Source organism: Podarcis liolepis, assembly GCF_965112155.1.
Source record: "Podarcis liolepis genome assembly, chromosome: 3".
NCBI lineage: Eukaryota > Metazoa > Chordata > Lepidosauria > Squamata > Lacertidae > Podarcis > Podarcis liolepis.
Window position 1 is genome coordinate 55,372,193 of NC_139557.1, and position 26,652 is coordinate 55,398,844.

The 26,652-nt window shown below is 43.5% G+C and overlaps 2 protein-coding genes and 1 long non-coding RNA gene across 7 annotated transcripts in view; 1 reads left to right on the top strand and 2 right to left on the bottom strand.

Moving 5' to 3' along the window:
* Positions 1-2,298, bottom strand: part of LOC310704442 (amine sulfotransferase-like) — a 64,475-nt gene extending 62,177 nt beyond the window's left edge. The window contains exons 1-3 of one of the 2 annotated variants that reach the window (XM_083497911.1): positions 2,126-2,298; positions 1,888-2,032; positions 245-453 (exon numbers count right to left, since the gene is read on the bottom strand). In XM_083497911.1, coding sequence (XP_083354037.1) covers positions 245-453; positions 1,888-2,032; positions 2,126-2,185 — 414 coding nt within the window. In that variant the 5' untranslated portion in view covers positions 2,186-2,298. The remainder of the gene's footprint in view (positions 1-244; positions 454-1,887; positions 2,033-2,125) is intronic. The other variant, XM_083497910.1, reaches the window with a different exon arrangement.
* LOC310704472 lies at positions 451-25,057 on the top strand. The gene is made up of 3 exons (XR_014524797.1): positions 451-645; positions 1,029-2,059; positions 25,043-25,057. It is a non-coding gene; the product is annotated as an uncharacterized lncRNA (long non-coding RNA).
* LOC310704446 (amine sulfotransferase-like) lies at positions 13,927-25,101 on the bottom strand (the record flags this gene model as incomplete). 4 transcript variants are annotated; one of them, XM_083497921.1, is made up of 7 exons in its annotated part: positions 13,927-14,181; positions 14,545-14,725; positions 19,897-19,991; positions 22,144-22,270; positions 22,516-22,724; positions 23,715-23,859; positions 25,008-25,101. In XM_083497921.1, the coding sequence occupies 6 exons, from the start codon at positions 23,854-23,856 to the stop codon at positions 14,045-14,047; spliced, it is 891 nt and encodes a 296-aa protein (XP_083354047.1). In that variant the 3' UTR covers positions 13,927-14,044. The 4 variants fall into 4 exon arrangements, with proteins under 4 accessions (XP_083354047.1, XP_083354045.1, XP_083354046.1 ...); XM_083497919.1 differs by having other exon boundaries at positions 25,012-25,098; XM_083497920.1 differs by lacking the exon at positions 25,008-25,101 and adding an exon at positions 24,066-24,228.
* Positions 25,102-26,652: the final 1,551 nt, after the last annotated feature.

Consider the following 26,652-nt stretch of genomic DNA (forward strand, 5'->3'; position numbering starts at 1 on the left):
TGTTGGATGGCATCCTCCAAGACCTTTACTAAGATGGAGCATAAAATCTTTGCTGTTTAGGAATCATGGGAATTATTTCAACCTCAGGGTGCACAGAGCATTATTCATTCATATGGAGAAAGGAATTGCAGCTGGATGAACTGCCCTCAAAAACGGAGAAATGTTAACGGAAACTGAGATGTTCATTCAAAGAAGGCAAGACAAACATTTAATATGATCAAATAATAAATGTGCTGTTTCCTACTTTTGCTCTTCTGTTCCTTAATCCTTTGGGTACTAAATAGTAGGGTAGATGGGAAGCAAAGAGGCGAGGTGATGGACGACTGATGTAATCCGCATTGCGGATATTGTACTCCAGCCACGGAGCCCTGTCTAGTAAGTCGACTTTTTCGGTTCCATCTCGATGACCTTCATGATAAATCAAGCTCAAAATATTTTGGGTCCATATTGTGCCTATAAACGAGAATAAGCCTATTTCATTCTTTCATTGTCATGAATGTGCTTAGTACTTTACAGAGTGAAATAACGGAGAACAACATGTCTCAGCATCGAGGAGCTTACTGTTGAATTGCAACACAGTTAAAGACAAGAAATGAGGGAGAGGAAGGAAGTCATGGGAAGCACAGCAAGCAGAGGCAGATTTAGGTGTTGGCTTTTTGCAGTATGGTAGCGCTGCAGAGAGCTTGCTGGGGAGACCATGCATTAAAAAGGGACTTAAAGAAGGTTTTAATAAGAAAAACAAGAAAAACAAAAACTCCATTTACACTAAATATATTAACAAACAAACATGACCCAACCACCAACCCATCCCCCAGGGTAATGGGAGAGCTAGGTGCTGCTCCTTATATACTACACCCAGATGCTGACACACCTTAATCAAATACAACTCAGCAGCACCTGCTATGTTTCACAGCTGTAAAGCTGGGTCTCGTTACTTTGCTCTGGCCCTTGCTCTGGCCCCTTAAAGACATACACATGGAGTGGAACAATGATGAACCTTTACATGTAAAGAAACCATTCAACATTAGGGATCTGGCTGCACAGGTTGCCACCACTATGATATAAAATAGAAAGTGGGAGGTGGGGGGCACTAAAGTTTGGTGTCACACAGACCACCACTGCAATAAGGGCAGCAATGGGTGATTGAGGAAGATTGATCAAGGCTTCCTTTCCATTTTGGATGAGAAAGGCGAAGTTCAGCTAAAGGCTTCATAGGATTTGAGGATTTGGGAAGATAGAACAAAACTGGCAAATAAGTTCCCTTAATTTTCAGAAAGCTACCAAAAGCTCTATTCCAGATTCTTCGCAGCACATTATACAAATGATTGTCAAAGTCCAGGGAATAATAATAATAAAAAGGTTGTCTGGTTCTCCAAAATACTCCAAAGAAGAGTGAAGGAAATTCTGGTGGGGAACTGGAAGTTATTGCATGTGGGGCACAACTGCATTGAATACGGCCCCCCTGATACTGGCAAAGTTGTGGCAGATAAATGCTGAAATAAAGAGACACAGTATGAAAGCTTTTTAAGAATAGAATTTTACAAACACTATTTTACAACCACATACAAAATCCTGAAAGTCAGTAAATACAATAAACCCTTAGCAAGCAAATTTGAATGTTTTTGATGTGTATTTATGTTGTTTTCAAAACCTCAAACAGCTTGACACCGGTGGAAAACACATTATTTCCTATTTTTAAAAAACAAACAAACATGACCCGGTTCTCCTTTATGTAACCAGGTAAGTTCTACACTACCCATATTCACCTCAATTTTGCATTTGGTTTTAAACTCGCCTTAGTATAATATGGATACTATTTACATATATGTGGGTATCCATCATGGTTGAATAGCAATCATAGTTCATCCTATGAAAATGCACTCTTACCTGACTTTGGATAAGTGACTAAAAATACATCACTGTCTCTTATTTCAAAATCCTCCAGGGTATCCAAGTACTCCACTGAAACCAAATCGGGCTGGAAATAAAATCCTTTGTATTTGAAAACATATTTTTCATCTGGTTCCATTGCCTGTATAAGAATAAAGAGAAGAGAACAGTTACCTCTATTATGCAACAACGGGAAATCACAAAGAAATAGAGGTGTCATTTTGTGAAATCCTACTCTTTTTGCAGATCTCATAGCAGAATCCCATGCTTCTCTTCCATCACAGGTGAGCAACATAAAGGTCCATCATTTACACCTTAGAACAGAGACTTGGCTCATCACTGAGGCAACAAAGCATTCTTTTCCTCCTACTTTATGTCTGTTTTTGTTTTTGTTAATGGTGCTGCTTTCAACTCAAAGCTGGCTTTCCCCTGCACAATAAAGCTTTTCTCTTTCACCCTGGCACAGTTATTTCTCAAGTGCATGTGTGCAGCATGCAAAATAGCAGCCCTTGGCCTCACTTTATGCTGCCTGGCATCATGGTTTGGTCAGTGCTGCCATCCTGACACTCATTCTTGTACCCAGGGGAGGTGGGAAGGAAGCAAAAAACTGCTCCCTGTAAATGGATCCAGGGGAAATGAAAGACTGAAGTCTGTTGGGAACTCTTGCCAATTCCTCCTGAGTTCTTGATCCGCTTCAAGAAATTGGGATGACATATTTTCTTGCCTGCCTAGGGCAAAACCAGTTTTCCTTTCATTGTTAGCCTCTGACTGTTCCTGGGGTCATAGGAGAGATTGTTTCTGCTCTACTCTCTCGACGACAGACAGTGCATGCATGTGTGTTTGCAAAATGAGTGGATGTTGGATGAAGGGGACACATGGCTCTGTGTATGTTTGAGGTTGAATGGATGTCGAAGAGGGGAAAGAGAGACAGGGTGGTAAAGAGAAAGATATTGCTCAATGCCCATCTGGCTTCCATTGCCAGCTCTGACTGAAACTGCTGCTGAAATGTTGTGCCCAAGGACATTCCATGGAGGGAATGCTGCCCTCAGCTTCATCTATGATAATACAGAGAGTGGACTACACATACAATGGGCCCTATTGGGCAGGCGTTCCAGTACTGAGACAACCACTGCCAAAATAGCAAAATAGCTTTTTTTGTCTCCTCCCTGCGCCAATTTCTCTCCTCTCACGTAGCGTCTGACAAGGAAGGCACTTGCAAGGGTGGGCTCAGTGCATGGTATAAGGAGGCGCGGAATTGTTATGGGAGAAAGCTCAAGGCTCCATTGGGTTGGGTGCTGAGGAAACCAAAGTTGTTGCCAGTGAGTTGCTTGTCTTTTATACCTGTTGGAACATTTCAGTTCATAATATATAATATGATGCACCAAATCAAGATATAACACCTTGTGATATTTTAGATGAAAGGATGGCTTATAAAGTAAATAAAAGAAATAACAATAGTCAGTGCTTATAATTGATAAAGAAATAAAGTGCCATGAAGCCTGAAAATCACTTTAACTCTCTATATAAGTCTTGTGTGTCATCGCTAAGAAATGCAACAATCTTTTAGTGGAAAACATTATATGTACAAAATAGTAACAAGAAAAATACTCTGGTTGATTTTCCAATATATAAATGAGCAGGGTTCTGCTTGCACAATTGGAGTTCACATTCAGTCCCCTCAAAATAACTATTAATCTCTGGTAACACAAATGTTGTCACACCAGAAAAGAATATGAACTGTGACAAGAGTTTTCATGCATCTTGTTGCCCCTCAGAACTCTTGCAAGAAAGAGTAGATTAGTTGTTTGTCATTTAGTAGTCCTGCCTTTCCCTGGAAAGTTTAAATTACAAGAAAACTTACCTACCTTTTGTTTTTAGAGTGGAAAAGTGTGGGAGAGAGAGGGAGAGAGTGATCTCTTTTGCAGCTTGGAGTATTGCAGCTTTTCAAGGCTCAAGTTCAGAGCTCTGTAGGAGATTGCTTTATAGAATTCTGTTAGATAATAAGGCTGGGATTAAATCGATGGCTCCTCCTTAGTAAATCATTCCTGGCATGTTATGTAAGAAAAGAAAGGTAACACAGGAGCATCGAGGCTGATAATGTAAAGAATAACAGGGGGAGAACTTGTTTCTTTGCACAAGGAACAGTCAATATCATCAGTGGTCTTTGTCCATTTAAGATATAAATGCAGTATTACGTCTACTCTGGTCCACTAGTAGAAAATGGGCTCAAATGGTAAGAGAGACCTGAGATTGACCAATGGATGTCTATTTGTACACACATGCCTGCACTGACTTACAACCCAATAACACCAACTTTAACTCCAAAATAGTCCCTATTTGTTTTAATAAAACTTACTAAATAATTAGCATTGATTGTTTTTGAAAAGTAGAAACCTTTTTCATTTGAAGACAGCTTATCTGAGATCAAACATGACTCATGTCCAAGAACAAACTTTCAGATCCAACAGATTGGCAGCAATCTTTCCCACCCTTCAAAGATTTTGAAGGCTTTTCAGAGTCCACATCAAGATGGACAGCTCCAGGTCATTATAGTCAGAGTTCCATGAAAGCTATTTCCCAGTAAATAATGCCACATGCAGAAATGGCTCGTTTTGTTTATCATTTAAGGCTAATGTTTTCAGGAATACCTTTGCATAGAAAATGCACTTGATGGCTTCCTGTGTTTTCCTTGCTAAACTGTCCAAATTTATCCTGCAATGACCACTCCTGACATCAAATGGGGGCGCCTTTTGCGTGGTTACACGCAGACCCCCAGATCCCAGTGCGACTCCTGGTAGTTTGGGCTGGCTTCATCCTCCCCAGGCTGGATACCTGGAGGTCTCCGCCTACCTCACCAATCGCCCAATCCCACCTTGGGAGGCGTTGCCAGGGGATTGGCCAGGTAAGGGGAGGGGCCATCCTGCCCTCACAACAGAAGGTGAATCTTACCTCCGAAGTGGCAGTGGTGACAAGACCGCGATTTTGCGGCCTTGGGTGGCGGTTTCAGGCCTTGGGCAGAATCCTTTAGTCTATCTTCCTAAATGGTGTGGGGTGTGAAGCGGTGACTCACGCCTCCCTTGTGGCAGTGATACCAGGGTTCCCCGTTAAAGTGGTCTTGAGGGGAGGCATTGGCCATATACCGAGAGGTTCTCATTGCTCTCCCCCCCCCAACAGTGGTGAAATGGGGGGGCTCTCTGCTTGAACATATGTTCTCCAGAGCCAACCCAACCCCCACATATTCTGGATAATCCTAAAGTGTCCCAGATCCCCGGCTGGGGATTGAGAAGGATCAATGCCCAATGCCTGAGCCAAGGTCTCCCTACATCTGAAACTTAATAAAGTTGTGGCCAATTTTAATCCCATAGCATGTTGTCTTGAGTCATTATTCCACTCGGGGGTCGCCTGGGGTTGGGGGGACTCTGCCTGCCCACGCAAACCACTTTCAATGTCTTGGGCTTGGGCAGCTCCACAACTTTGTCTAACTCCCCCTACCTCAGCTCTTCCCCCATGAAACGACAGGGGTTTTTTTATACAGCACCCCTGAGATTGTGAAATCGCAGTTTATTTTATGGTTGCAGGGGGTTTTTATTTCAAATTATGGCAAATCTCAGTTGTGTTTCCTAATAAATGATACTGACTTCATATGCTGGAGTGATAGATGTTTCAGTGTCCTTACAAGCCATTCCTGGCTGATAGATATTGGTTTCCTGGGGTCCTTTATCCATCAGCTTTAGTTGCCAGGCAGACACTAATAATACTCCAGAGCAGGAATGGGGAGAAATCTGAATAATGTTTTAATGCAAGTCCACCTAATTTCAACTTCCTCAGTCTGTGAAGAGAAACACAGCTAAAGTTCATCCATCAAAATTCACACATCTTCAGATTTTGTGATACACCTTTCTACTCATCCATACCCTTAAGACTTAGAAGAGGCAGAGGCAGTTTTTATTTTGAAGGCAGAGATGCTGCTTGCTGAGAATAGGACTGGGTGACTCAAGCTGTACTAAATTATATTGTGATGGTTTATAAATATCAGAGTCTGGTTACAGTTTGAGATCCAAAGAATGGGTGCTGCTAAACTCTTGGAAGAGCACAAAGAAGCATTTTTATTTACGTATTCTTATAAGCTGTAAATGATGGAATCTGTGGTTTTTTCATGTGGTTGTGTTTGCTCAGTGAACGACAGGGAGGAGAATGTATGTCAAACAATGCAAGGAATACATTCTGGGTGCACTTGTCTCTTATCAAACTTTGCTGCCTTGAACTGGCATGCAGTATGAAGGTGCAGCTTTTTCCCTATAGGCTGGCATGGGCTTGAATTCTGATTAATCATTGTCATTCACTAGGAATCGAATGCTTCCTCCATCTAAAATGCTTGGGAGGCAATTTTATATTGGAGTTCAAATAAGTTCTCCCATCCAACTATTTTTTCAAATTCGCTCAGGCCAGAGTTTTGGCATTCTTGCAAAGTTTATGACCCTTGGAGTAAGATGAGTTCCTCTGGAATAAGACTTTGTGAGTTGAGGACCCTCCACCCGCATAGGATTATAATAAGACACAGAGACACATTATTTTAGGTTAATGGGCAAAATTAGGCCACAACTTTTATTGGTTACAGCATATGAGTAGTATTGGCTTAGGCACTGGATGAAACAGCAATACAAGACTCCACCCCACACAGCCAGGAGTCATATCGGGGTTAACAACCAATGAAAGGAGCTTGTTGATGCAAATACAACTGGAAGCTCCCCCGTGATGTCACCGGGGGTCGTGCCATGGCCCTAGCCACTAGCAGGGCATCGGACAGGATCCACGACCACCAGATTCCTTTAACAGAATACCCAAAAGAGGAGGGGTAGATGATGGCGCATACCCAATCCTCCAACACAACACACATATTCCAATGCCTAACCGCCACCTGAGCCAAAAGGCTCGCCGCCAATACCCTCACTGCTGCAACTAATTCCTAATACTTCTGATGATGTCTGCCAACCACACATCATTTCCTTGATCGGAAAGATAGACGCCATCATCACGAAACAGAAACACATCACTGAATCGGATGTCAGGGTGTGCAATCACATGGCCATTCATATATAGCAGCTTGCAGGCCACCGCACAATTCAGAAGTTTCCTGGATTTGTCAATGGCTATAGGGTTATGACTGCCACACCACACCCTTCTTTTTAGAAGGGAGGACCAAAACACAGTTGTTTCTGGGAATAATAGAGCCAGTTCATCAAAGTCCTTCTTGATGTGCAACAACAAGTCCACGCTCTTCCTGAAGGCAAGGTCATTCTCCCCCAGCTGGATAATCAAGATGTCGGGAGGACCAAAAGATGCTGCATTTGCCTTCACTACTGGCATAAACTCTTCCCAACGCATGCCGCGTCTTAAAATCCAGGAAACACGAACACCTGATGGCAGACCAAGGTCATTGCCGATGCCACACTTGACCGCTCACACATGGGCCCAATGAACGATGCTATGACCACAGATCCAAATTTGGAGACCTGGAGAAGCTTTAAAATAAGAAAATGAAAAGACAGGTAAGGCTTGAGCACTATGGATTTTGAAAATACAGGTCAGCAGTTGAGAATTACTGATTCTTGCGAATGTATCCCTTATAAGCATTTGACTTCCAGCGACCTAGTTCCTTGATCCTATCTGTCGGGAGGCCTAAATGGGATGCCATAGTGGCTGCTCCAATCCTAAAAGAGTGTGCAGCGTATTCATTGGCTGGGAAACCACAGGCGTCAATTGCCTTACGTAAGGCACGCGTGAACTGGTGTCTCATCAAGCGGGAACCATCTTCATGTATGAATAAAGGGCCCACACAGGCAGATCTGAGACTCAAATATCTCCTGATGTCTTTTACCGGGCAAGGGCCCTGATGTTTGGATGCTACAAGCTTGATCAAGGCACCCCTGCCATTCTGGTCCATTTTTGACCGCTGAATGTGCAACACCAACTCAGAGCTAGATAACTGAATGTCTTCTAACAGCAGGCCCCGTGAGGTACTAATTGATTGGGTTTCTGCAACAACCTCCCCCACTCTCAAGGCTCCAAAGAAAGCAACAGCATAGGCAGCAGAAAATAATCGTGCTTCATATTTTGACCAGCAAATGGACCTAAGTTTTCTGCCTATCAAAGAGAGAAGGCCAAAAGTTATTGGCCTTCTGCCATCCTTTTTTGAGGGTTGAAGCCTGCTCCACCCCTCAGTTGCTCTATGGACAATAAAGTCTGCGCAAGGGTCAAATGAAAATGCCGATTTGCTAAAGAACTTAATTGCAGCAATGTGAATTTTTAAAGTTTTTGCAGCATGCCCTAAGTTATGCAGATGTGCCAAGTACTGTAGAGCATGATCAGTAGTGGGCGGAATACCATGCGTGAGAGCTATCTCCTTAAACTGAAATTCCAAGAAATCACACCGGGCTTTTTTATACGACCTGAGAGTGTAAGGTGCCACAGAGGCCAATACTCCCTTGATAACTACACGCTTCCAGGGTTCCAAAGGTGGTCCGGGAAAGGTTCTGGCAGCGGGTGAGCCTGAGGTGCTAATGACCGGAAGCGGTCCATCTGAAATCGAGATAAAGAGTGCTCTATGACATTATTAACGCCTGGGATGAATTTGGCAGAGAAAATAATATTAAATTTGAGGCACAGCAGCATGAATGCGCGAAGCAAACCAGAAACCCTCTCAGAATGCAAAGACTGTTTGGCCAGGACGTTCACCGCTGCTTGATTGTCTGTCCTAAAGCACACCCGGCGATCACGAAATTCATTAGTCCAAAGGTGCACAGCCACCACTATGGGGGAAAAAACTCAAGAAAGGTAAGGTCCCGAGTGATGGCCTCGCCCTGCCAGCTTTCAGGCCAACGCTGAGTGCACCATTGCCCCCTAAAGTAAACTCCAAAACCGAGGGACCCTGCGGCATCTGACGGGACCTGAAAGTCTGAAAACAGTTTAAGGTTGTCCTGCCATAGGGAGATCCCATTGTAATTTTCTAGAAACCTGAGCCAAATCTCCAAATTTGCCTTGACAGACTTGGGCAGGTGGACCCTGTGATGTGGGGACTTAAGGCACACAGATAACCTAGCCAGGCGGGCACAGAAAAGTCACCCTGGGGATGCTACCCTGCAGGCAAAGTTAAGGTGTCCCAGGAGAGACTGGATCTGCCTGAGGGTGACATTCCTGAGGGGGAGAATTTGCAAAATAAATTCCTTAAGGGCAACCAGCTTATCCAGGGGCAGACGGGATGATTGGGCAATGGTGTCTAATTGAATACCAAGAAAGGTGAGCGTTGTAACTGGGCCCTCTGTTTTGTCAGCTGCCAAGGGGACTCCCAACTCCTGCATCAAGGAAGTAACAGCCTCCAAAAGAGAAGCACATTCAGAATTATTTGATTTCCCAATCAATAAAAAATCATCTAGATAATGAAGAACCCCTAACAAACCAGTTCTATAACGCAAAGCACAGTCCAGAAAGGTGCTAAATGTTTCAAACACTGCACAGGCAACCGAACAGCCCATGAGCATAGCTTTATCAATCCACCCTGAAAGCCAAGAAGCCAAGAAGATGGAAATTGCTAGGGTGAACTGGCGATAATCGGAAGGCTGATTCACTGTCACACTTTGCCAAAAGAGCCCCCTGCCCAAAACTGCGAATAAGTTTGACAGCCTGATCAATTGAGGTATATTTAAGGGAGCAAAGTTTGGGGGGTATAGTATCACTAACTGAACCCCCTTTTGGATAGGACAGGTTATGAATCAGCCTGAATTCCTCTGGGGTCTTTTTTGGTACGATGCCTAAAGGTGAAATGTGAAGGTTTTTGAGGGGGGAGTTAAAGAAGGGGCTGCCACCCTGCCTGCCTTGACCTCTTTTTCTATCTTTTTTCCTGGCAAACTCTGGCATTTCCCTCACAGATTTTTGGTTTGGAGAATCTTTAGCTGTAAGAGTATCTGACAGTACTCTAAAGAGTATTCTAAAACCCTGAGAAAAACCATGCCACAAATAGGAGGCTGCTTCCTTATTAGGATAAATGTTTAAAATACGACACAGGGAGGAAAATTTGATGGGAGTGAAAGCCAAGCAAAGGAGGTTGTTATCTGCGGTTTGCTGCTGAGCCATTGTTGGGGCCAGGGTGTTTTTTGTTTTGTTTTGTTTTTTTTGTTTTTTTGGAGCCCTGCTGATAGTGCCCCTGGCCCCCCAAAACGGCTGCCTCCCTTTGAAACATGATGATACCAGGTGGGCACCACCACACACTCATGAGGATAGTTAGAAACCTGCCTTTGGCATAACCCTTTGTTGTGCTCCCAGCAGAATTTGCGTTTAAAATCCATCTTTGTGTCCAATTTACCTGAGCAGATGTGATTGTGTTTGCTCAGTGAATGACAGGGAGGAGAATGTGTGTCAAACAATGTAAGGAATACATTCTGGGTGCACTTGTCTCTTATCAAACTTCACTGCCTTGAACTGACACGCAGTATGAAGGTGCAGCTTTTTTCCTATAGGCTGGGGTGGGCTTGAATTCTGATTAATCATTGCAAAGTTTATCATCCTTGGGGTAAGATGAGTTCCTCTGGAATCAGACTTTGTCACGCTTCTTGCACAACCTTTCTCCAGGGGAGTGAGGTGAGGGAGCGATAAGCAGCCCTGTCCTCTGAATTAAAGCCAAATGTGCTCAATAAGACTTTCCCTCATAATAAATTTGTTTAGGAATGAAGCTTTCAAAGAGATTATTCAGTACCATAAAAATAAATATCTGTTCCAGCAATCAAGATTATCCACCAATTATTTGCAACACATGGATTGCTAATTGCACAAGCATTCTTCAAGGGCCAAAGGTAAGTAAATGACAAGCAGCATACAATAAAATTGCTCTTGTAATTCTTACGTTTCTTTTTCTACACTTCTGAAATTATACTATATCACACAGTTATGCATACCCAGCAATTTGGTGTAACCCACCAAAGTGACTTATCTTCACCAGGGAAATGATCAAGTATCCATATTGGTTTTGTAGGACCATTACAAGGAAATTACTTCTTGCCTGCAATAGTTCTACTCAAAATGCCTTCAAATAATCACAAGCCTCTGTTCCAACAATCACAGCTCTTGACCAATTATTTGCAACACATGGATTGACAGATACTATAGCACATGCACATCCTGTTCTAGAGAAGGACCTAAGCAAGGAACTCTGTTGAGAATACTGCTTGCTTGGTTCCAACACAGCTTTAGATGGACGGCAGCAAATCTCTCAAGATCTGGACAATTGATAAGGTAAAGGTAAAGGGACCCCTGACCATTAGGTCCAGTCGTGACCGACTCTGGGGTTGCGGCGCTCATCTTGCTTTATTGACCAAGGCAGCCAGCATACAGCTTCCGGGTCATGTGGCCAGCATGACTAAGCCGCTTCTGGCGAACCAGAGCAGCGCACGGAAATGCCGTTTACCTTCCCGCCGGAGCGCTACCTATTTATCCACTTGCACTTTTGATGTGCTTTCAAACTGCTAAGTTGGCAGGAGCAGGGACCGAGCAACGGGAGCTCAAGCGGCATAGCGTGGGTTATCAGCACCCGGGGCAAGGCAAGTAATTTGCACCCCCTAACCCGGGGCAAGGCAATTAATTTGCGCCCCCTACCCCGGGGCAAGGCAAGTACAATAATTTACTCTCCCAAGCAGCAGCAACGAGGCTTCTCTTTCCCCCGCGCTCTCCTGGAGCTGCCTCTTTTCTTTCCTTTTTTCCCTTTCTCCAAGGCTTTTCGCTTTCTCTCCTTAATTGATTCCTCCTCCACACCGCAGCGTTTCCTGGCTGCTTCCCCCCCTTCCCCTCTCTCTCCTCCTCGCTCTGCTTGCCTTGCCCTGCCCTGCCTGAGGGCGCCCTGAGGAGACTCCGCTCTCCTTTTTGACCAGGCAAGGTGGAAAAGTCTCTTCCCGCCTCCTCGCCAGACTCCCTGCTCGGCTCACTACCCAGGCGGCCAGTGGAGAGAGAGCCGCAATTACCATAAAGCTCCTCTCCCTTCGCTTCGCCAAGCTGTCAAAGCCCGGCAGCAGCGGCAACGGCAGCAGCAGGCGCAGCCAGAACCCCGCCAGCCAGCCAGCCCGCCCGCCCGCCCTCCTCTCCTTTTTTTGCCCGCGGCAGAAGGCTTCGCTCTCCCCCTTCCAGACCTCCTCGCCAAGCCGAGTGAGCGCGGGCGCCCTAACCCGTGGATTTTAGTAGGGGCAGAGAACTGCTAGTGCGAGCGCGCCCCCCGCCCATGTTGCGCCCGGTGCGGCCGGCCCCCCTGGCACCCCCACGCTATGCCACTGCAACCCGTCGCAGGGATTCTAACCGCTGACCTTCTGATCGGCAAGTCCTAGGCTCTGTGGTTTAATCCACAGCGCCACCCGCATCCCTTGTGTGTACCAATGCATGTGTGTACCAATTGTGTGGACAATTGGTACACACATGCAAGACAGAGAAAAAGTTTGTAAAAAATATTCTCAAGCTGGAAGTAGACTCAGTTCACCACTGATGTTCCAGCAGAACCTGTAGAGGAGCCTTTCCATCCGCTCCTGAAAAACACTCAAAGCTTTCAATTTTTTGCAATGGCCATCATGTTTTCCCAGTCTCCAAGAGTGCCTGGCACTGTGGTGGTCAAATATAGATAGTTGTAACGCCAGGTTGTCACAAAAATACCATCCCTAGTTGCTGCACAGGATCTGGCACCTTTGTTGGGAGGTTCCAAGATCAACATGCACGGTCCTTTACTGTAATGTCTCCCAAACATGGAATAGTCACATACCCTTTTTGAGAGAAAGAGCACTTCGAATCTTGCACTGCCCAAAATTGGGGTGGCATGCAAAAAGATGGCATAAGCAATCTTTCTTGACCTAGAGTGTGGGGGTAGGATGCAGAGGGCTTCTTCACTGCTTTGCTGTCAGCACCAGGCCAGTGACCCAGAGATGGGCAGTGGGGTCAGGCTGGGACTAGTGATGTGCCCCTCTGAGCTCCTGAGACCTTACCCAGGGCCTGATGTGTTTGATTGCTGCTCTCAGGCCCTGGGCTAAATTTTCCTAGACCTTCAAAGTGCAGCCTTCTCCCTTCATATGTCCCATGTTTGGGCCCTGTTCCAAGAATACCTGGGCCCTAAGCTCTCTAAGGAGACTATCACGCAAACAGGCACCCTCCAGGTGGGTTGGGTCTGCAAGGATTTTTTGCACTGGTGCAGTGTCCTTGGAGGAGATGGTGGCAGTGTTGGCAATGACTTAGCATTGAATTTACTCTAGTTTCCTCCCCTGAAGGGGAAGGCTTCTTGTTGACTGGAAGAGTCACCAAGGTTGTTCCACAGCAGGAGGTGTCTGGCTTGAGGTGTCCAATGTTACAGGGCAGAACATTTCTCTACTACTGGGCTTCTCCCTGGACTCAGATGCTTCTTGGGGTCCTCATTTCACCTCCTCCATTCCCCAAAATTTGTTTTAACCCTTTCTCTCTGCTCCATGATCCCGATGGAAATTCCCCCTTTTCAATCTAACCCATGAAGGAAATTGCTATGGGCATCAAACATACACTGTCCATTTTTCCCACTTATCCTCCCTGCATATTCCCAACGCACCTTCAAAAATGACTCTGTGGGGGTAAGGAGAACCCCAAGAACAGCACAGAGGGAAAGGAAGGTGAGGGGGGAGGGGTTGTGTCATCTGGCAGACTGAAATGTTTGTCCTGAGAGAACAACTGGAAGAGTGTGAAGTGGAATTCCACCAACAATAAATAAATAAATGACTTGAGTGAGTCGGATGATTTACATTTGCATCTGCAACACCAATAGTTAGTTAGGTTTTTTAACAATAATCTTTATTAATTTTCAATTACAATAATCCAATGGTAGCCTCATTATAACATTGCCAAATTAAAGCACAATTATTAATCCCAATAGTTAGTTTGCACATGCAACTTGACTGTTGCACATGGAGTCAAAAATTAGGACATGTTGGAATGCAGAAAGAGAATAGGTTTACAGTACAAAAGTAATTGTATTGTAATTTTTTAAAAAAAGAAATATTACACATATTCAAGCATTAGGAAGCTATTAAGCCACATTTTTGCCCCTAACTCTTACAAATAGGCCTGGATTAAATGCATACAGCACACTTTATTTCATCCTTCCAAGCTAAAGGTGGACTCGTGATTCCTCATTGATGTCCCAGCAGAACTTGAAGGGTAGCTTTTGCATTCTCTCCTTAAAAACACTGTCAAATCTTTCATTTTGTGCGACTGTCATCATGTTCTTCCAATCTCCAACAGTGCCTGGCCCAGGAAGCAGACAGAAAGAATGTGCATTGTGGTGGTCAAATAAATATCCATAATTCTAGCTATATTCCATCCCTAGTTGGGAATGACTGTGTGAAAAAGTTTCCACACTCCAGATTGGAAAGACAACTATGCCACCCTTAAATATACATATTTAGAAGAAGTAAAAAAACAACAGAGAAAGTACATAATAGAACAACTCTAAAATTAGGAAACACCAGAAACTGAGAGTTTCATGAAGACTGGAAAAAATGAAATCACTATTACTTGGTAGCTATCAAATGTCATAGTAGGTGCCAAGTGAATCTGTCGGGAATTCTGCAAGCCGCACTAAGTCAGTTTGATCTGCCACTGACTTACCTTTGCGAAGAAAATGCCCTCTGCTGTGGTCTATTAAATCATTTGGCAAGAACTCATAGTTTGCCCTGGGATCTGCTTTCATTTTATTAAATGTAGCCTGATCCACAACAGCATCCACCTCCTTTTCCGTCAGTCTCTTTCCCAGGAAGTTGCATAATTTCAATACAGAGCTTCTCAGATCCTGAAATGGAACGTGGTTTAAATGTCAAGCCATCCGCAATAGAGAAACCTGACAGTCTAGTGACTAAAACTCATGGAACAGGCAGAATAATCATCATCATCATCATCATCATCATCATCATCATCATTACCTTATGTGGCTGTGTTTTCCCAGCCACCCTGGGCAGCTTCCAACAAAATATTAAAATACAATAATTAATCAAACATTAAAAGCTTCCCTAAACAGGACTGCCTTCAAATGTTTTCTAAAAGTCAGATAGTTGTTTATTTCTTTGACATCTGATGGGAGGGCGTTCCACAGGGTGGGTGCCACTACCGAGAAGGCCCTCTGCCTGGTTCCCTGTAACTTCGCTTCTCGCAGTGAGGGAACCACCAGAAGGTCCTTGGGGCTGGACCTCAGTGTCCGAGCAGAACGATGGGGGTGGAGACGCTCTTTCAGGTATACTGGGCCGAGACCGTTTAGGGCTTTAAAGATTAGCACCAACACTTTGAGTTGTGCCCGGAAACGTTCTGGGAGCCAATGTAGGTCTTTCAGAACCGGTGTTATGTGGTCTCGGCGGCCACTCCAAGTCACCAGTCTAGCTGCCACATTCTGGATTAGTTGTAGTTTCCGGGTCACCTTCAAAGGTAGCCCCACATAGAGCACATTGCAGTAGTCCAAGCAGAAGATAACCAGAGCATGCACCACTCTGGCAAGGCAGTCCAATGGCAGGTAGGGTCTCAGCCCTGGACACAGAATGGGGCTGCACACCTGATCCTTCAGAGGCACAGTTACCCCATTCAAGACCAGGAAGCCCTCCACACCTACCCACCCCCTGTCCCCCAAGAACAGTACTTCTGTCTTGTCAGGATTCAACCTCAATCTGTTAGCCGCCATCCATCCTCCAACCGCCTCCAGACACTCACACAGGACCTTCACCACCTTCACTGGTTCCAATTTAAAAGAGAGCTAGAGCTGGGTATCATCCGCATACTGATGAACACCCAGCCCAAACCCCCTGATGATCTCTCCCAGTGGCTTCATTAAAAAAGCATGGGGGAGAGGACGGAACCCTGAGGCACTCCACAAGTGAGAGCCCAAGGGTCTGAACACACATCCCCCAATACCACTTTCTGAATGCGGCCCAGGAAGAAAGAGTGGAACCACTGTATAACAGTGCCCCCAGCTCCCAGCCCCTCTGGACAGTCCAGAAGGATGCTGTGGTAGATGGTATCAAAGGCCGCTGAGAGATCCAGCAGAACTAGGAAACAGCTTTCAACTTTGTCCCTAGCCCACTGGAGATCATTGACCAGTGTGACCAAGACAGTTTCAGTCCCATGATGAGGTCTGAATCCTGACTGGAAGGGATCCAAATGGTCCGCATCCTCCAGGTGTGCCTGGAGTTCAGCAACTACCCAATCAATCACCTTGCCCAAGAATGGAAGATTTGAGACTGGGCGATAGTTGGCCATCTAAAGATTTTTTTTTAAGAAGCAGTTTAATGACTGCCTCTTTCAGTGGGTCTGGGAAGGCTCCCTCACCGAGGGAAGCATTCATCACCCTGCAGAGCCCATTGCCCAGCCCTTTGCAGCTCGCTTTTATTAGCCAGGATGGGCAAGGATCAAGGAGACAGGTGGTTGGTTTCACTCATCCAAGCAGCTTGTCCACATCCTCGGAGGTAACAGATTGGAATTGATCCCATACAACTTGATTAGACAGGACACTAGCACTCTCCCGCCCAGGCCCTGCTACCACTGTGGCGTCTAACTCATTCTGAATCTGAGAGACTTTATCTGCAAAGAACTTTGCAAAGTCATTGCAGAAGATATTGATGGCACAGGTGGTTCCATTAAATTGTGAACCACCTGAAAGAGTCTCCTGCTGCTGTGTTCTGCAGATGCAACAGAGACAGTGAAGAAGGTCTTCCTCGCTGTCACTGTCGCCACTTGGTAGACTCAATGTTGAGCTCTAACCCGTATCCGCTCAGATTCAGAGTGAGTTTTCTGCCACCAGTGCTCTAGCCGTCTCAGTGATTGTTTCATTGCCCTCAGCTCTGGGGAAAACCAAGGGGCTGTCCGGGCTCCATGCAATCGGAGAGGGCGCTTTGGAGCCAAACAGTCAATAGCCTTGGTTAGCTCAACATTCCAGCGGGCCACCAGGGAATCAGCTGAAAGGCCATCAACATGGGATAAAACATCCCCTACCACTCTCTGGAAACCATTTGGATCCATTAAGTGCAGGGGGTGGACCATCTGAATCGGTCCCACCTCCCTGCAGAAGTCACGGAGAAGTCCAGTTGCACCAGGAAGTGATCTGACCATGGCACTTCTTTTGTTTCGCTTTTACATAGTGTCAGGTCACCCACATCCATAGAGGTGAATACCAGGTCTAAGGCATGTCCGCGACTATGACTTGGGCCAAACTTATTTAAGGACAGCCCCATGGAGGCCATGCTTTCCACAAAGTCATGAGCGGCCCCTTGTAAGGTCGTGTCGGTGTGGATGTTAAAATCCCCTAGGACAACCAAACTAGGTGTCTCCAGGAGAACATCCACCACAACCTGAAGCAGCTCGGGCAGCGAATCCTTGGTGCAGCAGGGAGGTCGGTACACCAAAAGGAATCCTGTACTGCCCCTATTGCCCAAGTTCCATAACATGCACTCAGAAAACTGAGTCTTCCCAATAGGACGCCTGGTGCAAGCTAATGACTTCCTAAAAATCACCGCAACCCCCCCCCCCATGACCTGGGTTGCTGTGCGTAAGAGAAACCTGGTGGACAAGCAGCGGCAAGAACAGGACCATCTGCTTCATCCAACCAAGTTTCTGTCACACATGTCAGATCAAGTCCTCCATCCACAATCAAGTCATGGATGGCAGTGGTCTTGTGAATCATTGACTTGGCATTGCACAGCTGCACCTTCAGGTCATGTGGGTATCCTTTGCTGATTCCAGTATCCATCTGGTCAAGACCAGACCTGGAGGCAGGAATAGTCCTCAAACAGCAACTAAATCTGCTTCCTCTCTAATGACATGGTCTGGTCTTAGTGTAACTCCTCCTCCTACCCGTGATCACTGAGATCGGTTGTCCCAGTACACCCCCCCCCCAGTGGAACTTGCCCCAGCCATTCTGTTGGCTGGGGCCCACTCCCAGGCAACCTTCACCCCGCCCCTTAAAAACAAAATACAAACTAAACAAAAAACCAATAAAACAATAGAAACTAAAAATAATTATAATAAACAACACTCATACTAAATTTAAGCAAATCCCTAACCGCAACTAAACATATTTTTTTAAAAAAATAATTTTTATTAACCGGCCAATCAAATCAAATTAAATCACATCACATAAGTTCCGAATTACAAAGCCGAATTTTAAATTTTGTTGGGGGGACCCATATTTCAAGATCCGAAGGGGGATTCTGATCATCTTCTTGCTACTGCATTAATGTCCAAATCAGACCAAATCTGTCCAAACAGAGTTCATAATTCTATCCAGTCTTATCTTGCTGTTTCCACATCACATCTTGTTCATATATTTTCTCTTTTTTCTTTCTGATCTCTTCTGATAGTCTCCTTAAGCCGATAAACACCAATATTAATCCTGTGTGGATTTTTCCGTTCTTCCAATCCTCAAATTGAGATGGTTTCCATATATCATCACCTTCATAGATAACATCGCTCTTTCCATCATTATCTCGCAAAACTGTCACTCTTAAGTCCCTCTGAGGAGTTTCGCCCACAATATAAAAGCAACTCTATTTCTCTATTTTTTCTCCCAGACTCAAGACCTCCGACAGAACTTCCCAATATGGCGACGGCATTTTTAACTGCGTCATTCCAGAGCTCTTGTACATTCCACGCTCTTCTTAAAACATGCTTTGGTTCGAAAGTTTATCTCCACACAGTCTTAAATCCACAGCTTAAGTCCTTAAAACGACATTTCTGACTCGTAAGGGGAGGGGATTCTTGTTTAATCACATAAGGAAAGAAAGGAAAGTTTTTTCCCCATCCCCCATCAGTCATTTGCCATACCGTATCTTGGCGTATCTTCTTATGATTTATTCTTGTCTTGTTTTATCAGAGATCTCTTCTGTTAGCAGTCTTTACTCCCCCTCCTTCCTTGAAATATGTGCAATTAGCTTCATCCAAATTGTTTCTTTTGAAGTTCTTGCAGCTAGTGGCACGGATCAGGGACGGCGTCCAGGAGTGCCGGAATCCCACAGGAGGGCTTTGTGCCTAGTGCCCCCACCCCCACAAATTCGGGGGTGGTGTAGGGCACAGCAGGCAAGGGCAGTCCCCCCCCCACCATCTGGGGGGGGTAGGGAGGCTAATTACTCCCATCATAGCCTCCAAATTACCTCGTGTGGGTCGGAGAGATGTTATTGTCAGCCATCTTCCGATGCACCCCCTAGTGCAGTGTTTCCCAACCTTGGGCCTCCAGCTGTTTTTGGACTACAACTCCCATCATCCCTAGCTAGCAAGACCAGTGGTCAGGGATGATGGGAATTGTAGTTCAAAAACAGCTGGAGGCCCAAGGTTGGGAAACACTGCCCTAGTGCCCCCCCCCCCCGCAACTAAACATTTAAGCTAAAAAAAGAATTTAAAAGGATAAAAGAATAATTTAAAAACATTTTAAAAAGAACCCTCTGTGCTGTACAGAGGCCTGTCAGGCCCTTTCTCAGGATTACAAGCAGGAGAAACAAGCAGCCTGGATCTTTCTTTGCCTAGTTTGTAATAATTGCCATTGCATTATAGTGTACTTTCATTGTTGCTTTTATTCCATGAGCCATGCAGAACGCATTATATTCTGGGGCAGCTCTTTCAACTGAGTCCACAAGTAAATAAATGCCCCTGTTGCAGACACAAGGGAGGTTCTGTGACATCTCTCCTCAGCATCTGAGGGCCTGTGAAAGGACATATCTTGCTTGGGATCACAACACTTTATTTATCGCCCCGTAATCCCTCAGGGGAAATGGTTAAAGTGCACTTTTTGCAGTCTGGGGTCTGAAAAGCGGCTCCTCAGTCCATGGCCCACTAGTCTTTTTAATAAAACCTTTAGAAAGGAGATGAGACTAGCAGGGGAAGCAGCAGCTGAGGGCACTTGAATAATCAAATTGCTTCCTTCCTCCATTTTGTAAAGGAGAGTTTTGAAGGATGCTTAATATCAGACTGGACAGCATTTTGATAACTTACCTTCTTCATTTCTTCATAGGTAAGAAATAGAATATTGAAGTCATCCTTGTGAGTGTACCAGCCTTCCACATGGTCCAACCATAAACTTGCAAGTACTGATGGGAAAGAAGTTGATTTGGCATGAAATGTAGATCAGGTGGTTTTTTTGAAAAACATTCAGAGAAAAGCAGTACAAACATATAAATTCCATTTAAACAATTTAGAGGAATTAATTTAAGAACCAGCATTGCTACAAACCATTAAAGAGAAGCTGAATTAATACCATCCACCCTCACCAAACACTTTCTCAGAGAAGGAATTTGCAGAAGAGTTCTGCATTTTAAGGCTCCCAGCAGTGCTTCGCAACCCAATGTGATGGGAGAGTGATGGGTGGGCTGAGATCAGTCCAGCCTTCCTCCAGCTCCCTTCCTTCCCACACTGCCAGTTTCCTTATATAGTGCGGCAGTTAATACTTGCAACATTTAGGAGACATGGTCTGGGTTTCTGAGTTATAACTTGACACGAATCTCTACACTTGATTAAGGATTAGGGGCTCCACCTTGTAATGATTTGTAGCTGCTGCATCCTGATGCAAAGAGAATATAAATCCACCTGATTTCCTTTGGGAGTTGGCCAGATCTACACCCTTCTTTCTGCATCAATGGGCACCATTCATCAGTGGCATAAAATGGCGTAGTTGGAGTCTGAGTTGGAGACTCTTTGTGATGCATGGATGTGGAATTTCCTCAGAGTAACCTATGGCATCAGACATGGCATTCTGAAAATGTTCCTTACCACACAGAGAATTTCTTTAATCTGTTGTCTAAGGAGATAAGGATGAAGGGACAAAAGCTATCAACCAGACTAATCATCTGGACCTGATGGACTGACCACAAAATATTACAGAAAACTGCAAATGTATATCTCAGAGCCACTGAAAGAACTTATGAATAACATCCTGAGATCAAGGAAAGTCCCAGAATCCTAGAAAAAGGCATATATTAGCTGCCCTGAGCCCGGTTATAGCCGGGGAGGGCGGGGTACAAATAAAAAATTATTATTATTACTATTATTATTATTATTATTATTATTATTATTATTATTATTATACAGGATACTGATTTAACAGCAGTAAAAAATTATAGACCAATTTCTCTGCTGAATAATGACTATAAACTGTTCACCAGTATTATGGCGGAACGTTTGTAAGTAATTTTGAAGGATTTGATACATCAGGATCAAGCTGGTTTTCTACCTGGCTGACAGATGAAAAATAACATAAGAAATATAATAGATGTGATTGAGCATCTAGAGGTCATGGATGAAAGACAGGCGGCACTGATGTTTGTGGATGCAGAGAAGGCTTTTGATAATGTCTCTTGGAAAAAATGATTGAAATGATGGGCTTCAGTCAGACTTTTTTAATTGTATAGAAGCAATTTATTTTGAACAACAGGCAATGTTGATTGTAAACAAGACAATAACAGAAAAATGTAAGATACCAAAAGAAACAAGACAGGGTTACCCCCTGTCTCCATTATTATTTATATTAACCTTAGAAATCTGGCAAAGAATATAAGAATGGATGATAGCATTAAAGGAATAACAGTGGGTTGAAAATCATATAAATTAAAGCTTTTGCGGATGACCTGGTGATAATGGTAGAAGACCCCTTGGACAACATACCAAGGGTGCTGGAAAAAATTAAACAATTTGGACAAGTAGCAGGCTTTAGGCTAAATAAAAATAAAACAAAGGTTCTGTTAAAGAATATCTCGGAACAACAGAAAAATGAATTTAGAGAAACAACAAAGTTGGTGGTAGAAAAGAAGGTAAAATACCTTGGTGTATGGCTAACAGCTAGAAATATAAACATTTTGAAAGATAATTATGTAAAGGAATGGAATGAAATGAAATAAAAAGAAATATGGAAGTGTAATATGGAAAATAAACCTGTCACTGTGGGGGAGAATTTCGGTGATCAAAATGAATGTATTGATAAGAATGCTGTTTTTATTCCAATCGATACCTGTAGTCAGAGGTGCAGTATACTTCAAACAATGGCAAAAAGATGTTTCAAAATTTGTCTGGCAAGGCATGATGCAAAACAGCAACAACCAGGAAAGATAGACATAATGATTGGTATTAGTAATTGCATTGCATTGTTGTAATGAGTCTGTCATTGGGTTGTAATTGAAAACTAATCAAAATTATTATTAAAACTATTATTAAAAAGTTGTTCATTTTAGAGTAGGAAATCATCCTTACCCTTTCCAGCCAAAAACCTCTCCATGAAAATTCCAAAATCTTCTACTTCTTCTAATTTGCGTGAAGTTTTGGAAAAATGGTAATAGGAAACCAAGACATCCTTTGGGTTTCTGACCACATAAACAACCTGCAGGAATAACAACAAATTCTATTCTATTGCTGATCTTATTGTTCCTACTGTCTCTTCTGTTTTGCTTCTGTAGTTATTTCTGAAATGTGCCAGGAACCAGGTTGTTGAAGTAGGATATATACACATAAAATTTCTGAACTGCCCTCAGAAACGGAGAAATGTTAACAGAAACCCAGATGTTAATTTAAATAAGACAAGACAAACGTTTAATTTGATCAAATAATAAATGTGCTGTTTCCTACTTTTACTCTTCTGTTCCTTAATCCCTTGGGTGCTAAATAGTAGGGTAGATGGGAAGCAAAGAGGCGAGGTGATGGACGACTGATGTAATCCGCATTGCGGATATTGTACTCCAGCCATGGAACTCTGTCTAGTAAATCCACTTTTTCAGTTCCATCTCGGTGACCTTCATGATAAATCAAGCTCAAAATATTTTGAGTCCATATTGTTCCTATAAACGAGAATAAGTCTATTTCATTCATTCATTGTCATGAATGTACTTAGTACTTTGCAGAGTGAAATAACTGAGAGCAACATGTCTGCATCGAGGATTTCGGAAGACAGAACAATATTTGCTAAGTTCCTTTATTTTTTAGCAAGCTACCAAAAACGCTATTCCAGATTCTTCTCAGAACATTATAAAAATGACAGTCAAAGACCAGGAAATTAAAAGAAAGTTGTCTGTTCTCCAAAGTACTTTGATTCAGTGGATTCAAACCATGATTTTTTATCAATGCATTCTAGGAACAGGAATATTGACAAATGGCCAGTGAGACAAACATAATAGGCAAAAGGCAGTTGCAGAAGCCTTTCTTCATGTCACCCAAGTCCTAAATGCCTGTACAGTGCAGAACTTCCCCTCTCTCTCCTCTCCCTTATTGGGTCTTCCCCACCCCACCAACCCACCAAGGCAGATTTGGGGAACACTGGGGACACAAGGCGAGAGAAGAGTGAAGGAGGTTCTGGTGTGGAAGTGGACGTTATTGCATGCAGGGCACAATTGCATTGGATATGCCCCCCCCCCCCCGTTATTGGCAAAGCTGTGGCAGATAAATGCTGAAATACAGAGACACAGTATGGAAGTTTTTTTTAAGAATAGAATTTTACAAACACCATTTTACAACCACATATAAAATCTGAAAGTCAGTGAATACAATAAACCACTAGCAACCAAATTGGAATGTTTTTGATGTGTAGTTATGTTGTTTTCAAAACCTCAAACAGGTTGACACCGGTGGGAAACATATTACTCCATCTTAAAAATAATAATTGCCCAGTTCATCTTTACGTAACCTGATAAGTTCCATACTACACATATTCACCTCAATTTTGCATGTGGTTTTAAACTTGCCTTAGGATAATAGATACTATTTACATATATGTGGGTATCCATCATGGTTGAATGGCAATCATGGTTCTTCCTATGAAAATGTACTCTTACCTGACTTTGGATAAGTGACTAAAAATACATCACTGTCTCTTATTTCAAAATCCTCCAGGGTATCCAAGTACTCCGCTGAAGCCATGTCTGGCTGGAAATAGAATCCTTTGTATGTGAAAAGGTATTTCTCAGCTAGTTCCATTGCCTGCATAAGAATAAAGAGATGAGAACAGTTACCTCTATTATGCGACAGCAGGAAATCACAAAGAAATAGAGATGTCATTTTGTGAAATCCTACTCTTTTTGCAGATCCCATAGCAGAATCCCATGCTTCTCTTCCATCACAGGTGAGCAACATAAAGGCCCATCATTTAAAGAACAGAGGCTTGGTTCATCATTGAAGCAACTCACCTAGCCTTTGCACTTTGTTGTTGTTGTTGTTGTTAGACTGAGGTCTTCCCGCTGCTCTTTAATTCTTCTTCATCTGACCCTTCCTCATTACTGTGAGAGCCTCTCTCCAGAGACAACTCACCTTGCTACTGTGCAAGCTTTGCCCTGCACAAGAAGGCTTTTCTCTTTCACCCTGACACGGTTGTTTGGTCAGTGCATGTGTGCAGCATGCAAAATAGCAGTCCTTGGCCTCACTTTATGCTGCCTGGCATCATAGTTTGGTCAGTGCTGCTATCCTCACACTCATTCCTGTACTCAGGGGAGGTGGGAATGAAGCAAAAAACTGCTCCCTGCAATTGGAACGCTTGCAAATTCCTCCTGGGTGCTTTATGAACTGCATGGATGGGGTAATAATATTAATGGTAATGATAATAATCATGATGATGATGATGATGATGATGATAAGCAACTGGGGCAAAACCAGTTTTCCTTTCAGTGTTAGCCTCTGACTGTTCCTGGCATTGTTGGAGAGATTTATTTCTGTTCTACTCCCCCTATGACATACAGTGCCATTAAGCCTGGAAATCACTTTAATTCTTGCGTTTCATTGCTAAGAAATGCAACAATTGTTTAGTGGAAAACATTGTATGTACAAAATAGTAACAAGAAAAATACTCTGATTGATTTTCCAATATATAAATTAAGGGTTGTATCCCATGCCAAATGAGCAGGGTTCCACTTGCACAATGGGAGTTCACATTCAGTCCCCTCAAAATAACTATTAATCTCTGGTAACACAAATGTTGTCACACCAGAAAAGAATATGAACTGTGACAAGAGTTTTCATGCATCGATGAAATACCTTGTTGCCCCTTAGGACTCATTCAAGAAAGAGTAGATTAGTTGTTTGTCATTCAGTAGTTCTGCTTTTCCCTGGAAAGTTTAATTTACAAGAAAACTTACCTACCTTTTGTTTTTACAGTCAAAAAGTGTGGGAGAAAGTGAGAGGGAGAGAGCGATCTCTTTTGCAGCTTGGAGTATTTCAGCTTTTCAAGGCTCACGTTCAGGGCTCTCAAGGAAACTGCTTTATAGAATTCTGTTAACTAATAAGAGTTTGATTAAATTGATTGCTCCTCCTTAGTAAATCATTCCTGGCAAGTTACGCAAGAAAAGAAAGGTAACACAGGTGCATAGAGGCCGATAATGTAAAGAATAACAGGGGGAGAACTTGTTTCTTTACTCAAACAACAGCCAATATCAACAGTGGTCTTTGTCCGTTTAAGAAATAAATGCAGTATTACCTCTGCTCAGGTCCACTAGTAGAAAATGGGCTCAAATGGTACGAGAGACCTGAGATTCACCAATGGATGTCTATTTGTACACACATGCCTGCACTGACTTACACCCCATAACACCAACTTTAACTACAAAATAATCCCTTTTTGTTTTAATAAAGCTTACTAAATAATTAGCATTGGCTGTTTTAGAAATCTATCTAAGAAAAGTAGCAACCTTTATGTCTTACTCCCCCAAATATTTCATGCCGTATTCTCCATTCCAAATATGTTGGACTGATAGATGTTTAAGTGCCCTTACAAGTCATCTCTGACGGAAAGCTCAGAAAGACCAGAGTATGCAATGCTTCAGAATTCCACCAGATTACTGAGCTGTAACCTCCTTCTCATAGGCTGTGGACAGGTGCGCCAAGTTGGGCCAAACACTGGGGGAGTGCATCACGTATTCATGATGTCACATGCATGACACCCCCCAGCCCAGCCAGACCCACTCAGTCCACTATCCACCAGACACATTTTCTGGTGGGGGTGACTGGGCGTCCCCAACAGGTTCCCATCAGAACCTGGCTCCAGCATGTGAAGGAGCTGTCAAGACTGTCACTCTCCTCAACTGGGCCGCACCACGCGCATCTCCTCTTCAAGTGGGTCTGAGCCCTATACCCCCAAATATTGAGGGGGCTGAAGCCCCCTCCACCCCATATACTCAGTGTCCCTGGCTGTGGGCACAGCTAAGCAGAGGTGGGTGGAGTCAGCAATTTGGACATCAAGAGAAAAAGCAATAGAGAGAATTAGAGGGCAGAGGGGAGAGTTTGGTTCTGGGGTTCAGCTGGCTAGGAGTGTAACTCCTGGGCTGTGTGTGTGTAAAATCCACTCTGAGGAAAAACATCTACAGGCACAGAAGGAAGACTTTGAGCTTATATTGAAAGGCAGTGTCTTTAAAGAGTATTTACACAAGGTTTAATGTGCAAATACACATGTATTTACACATGGTTTAATGTGTCAACCAAATTTCAACTTCCTGAAACAGTATGTGAACAGAAATACAGCTACAGTTCATCCATCAAAATTCACACATATCCAAATTATGCAAAACAGCTTTCCAACGGAAAGGGACCATGTTTATTATACAAATAATATGATATAATGCTTATTTTAGCCAAATATCCTACAGAAAGTGTTATATTAAGAAAAAAAACCATTGTGTGTGTATTAAACATGTTTGTCTATAAATTTGTATATCAAGAGAAATGCACACTAAAATGCTGACACTAAAAATTTTCATGAACTTTTTTCTTCTAAAAAACACAGACTGG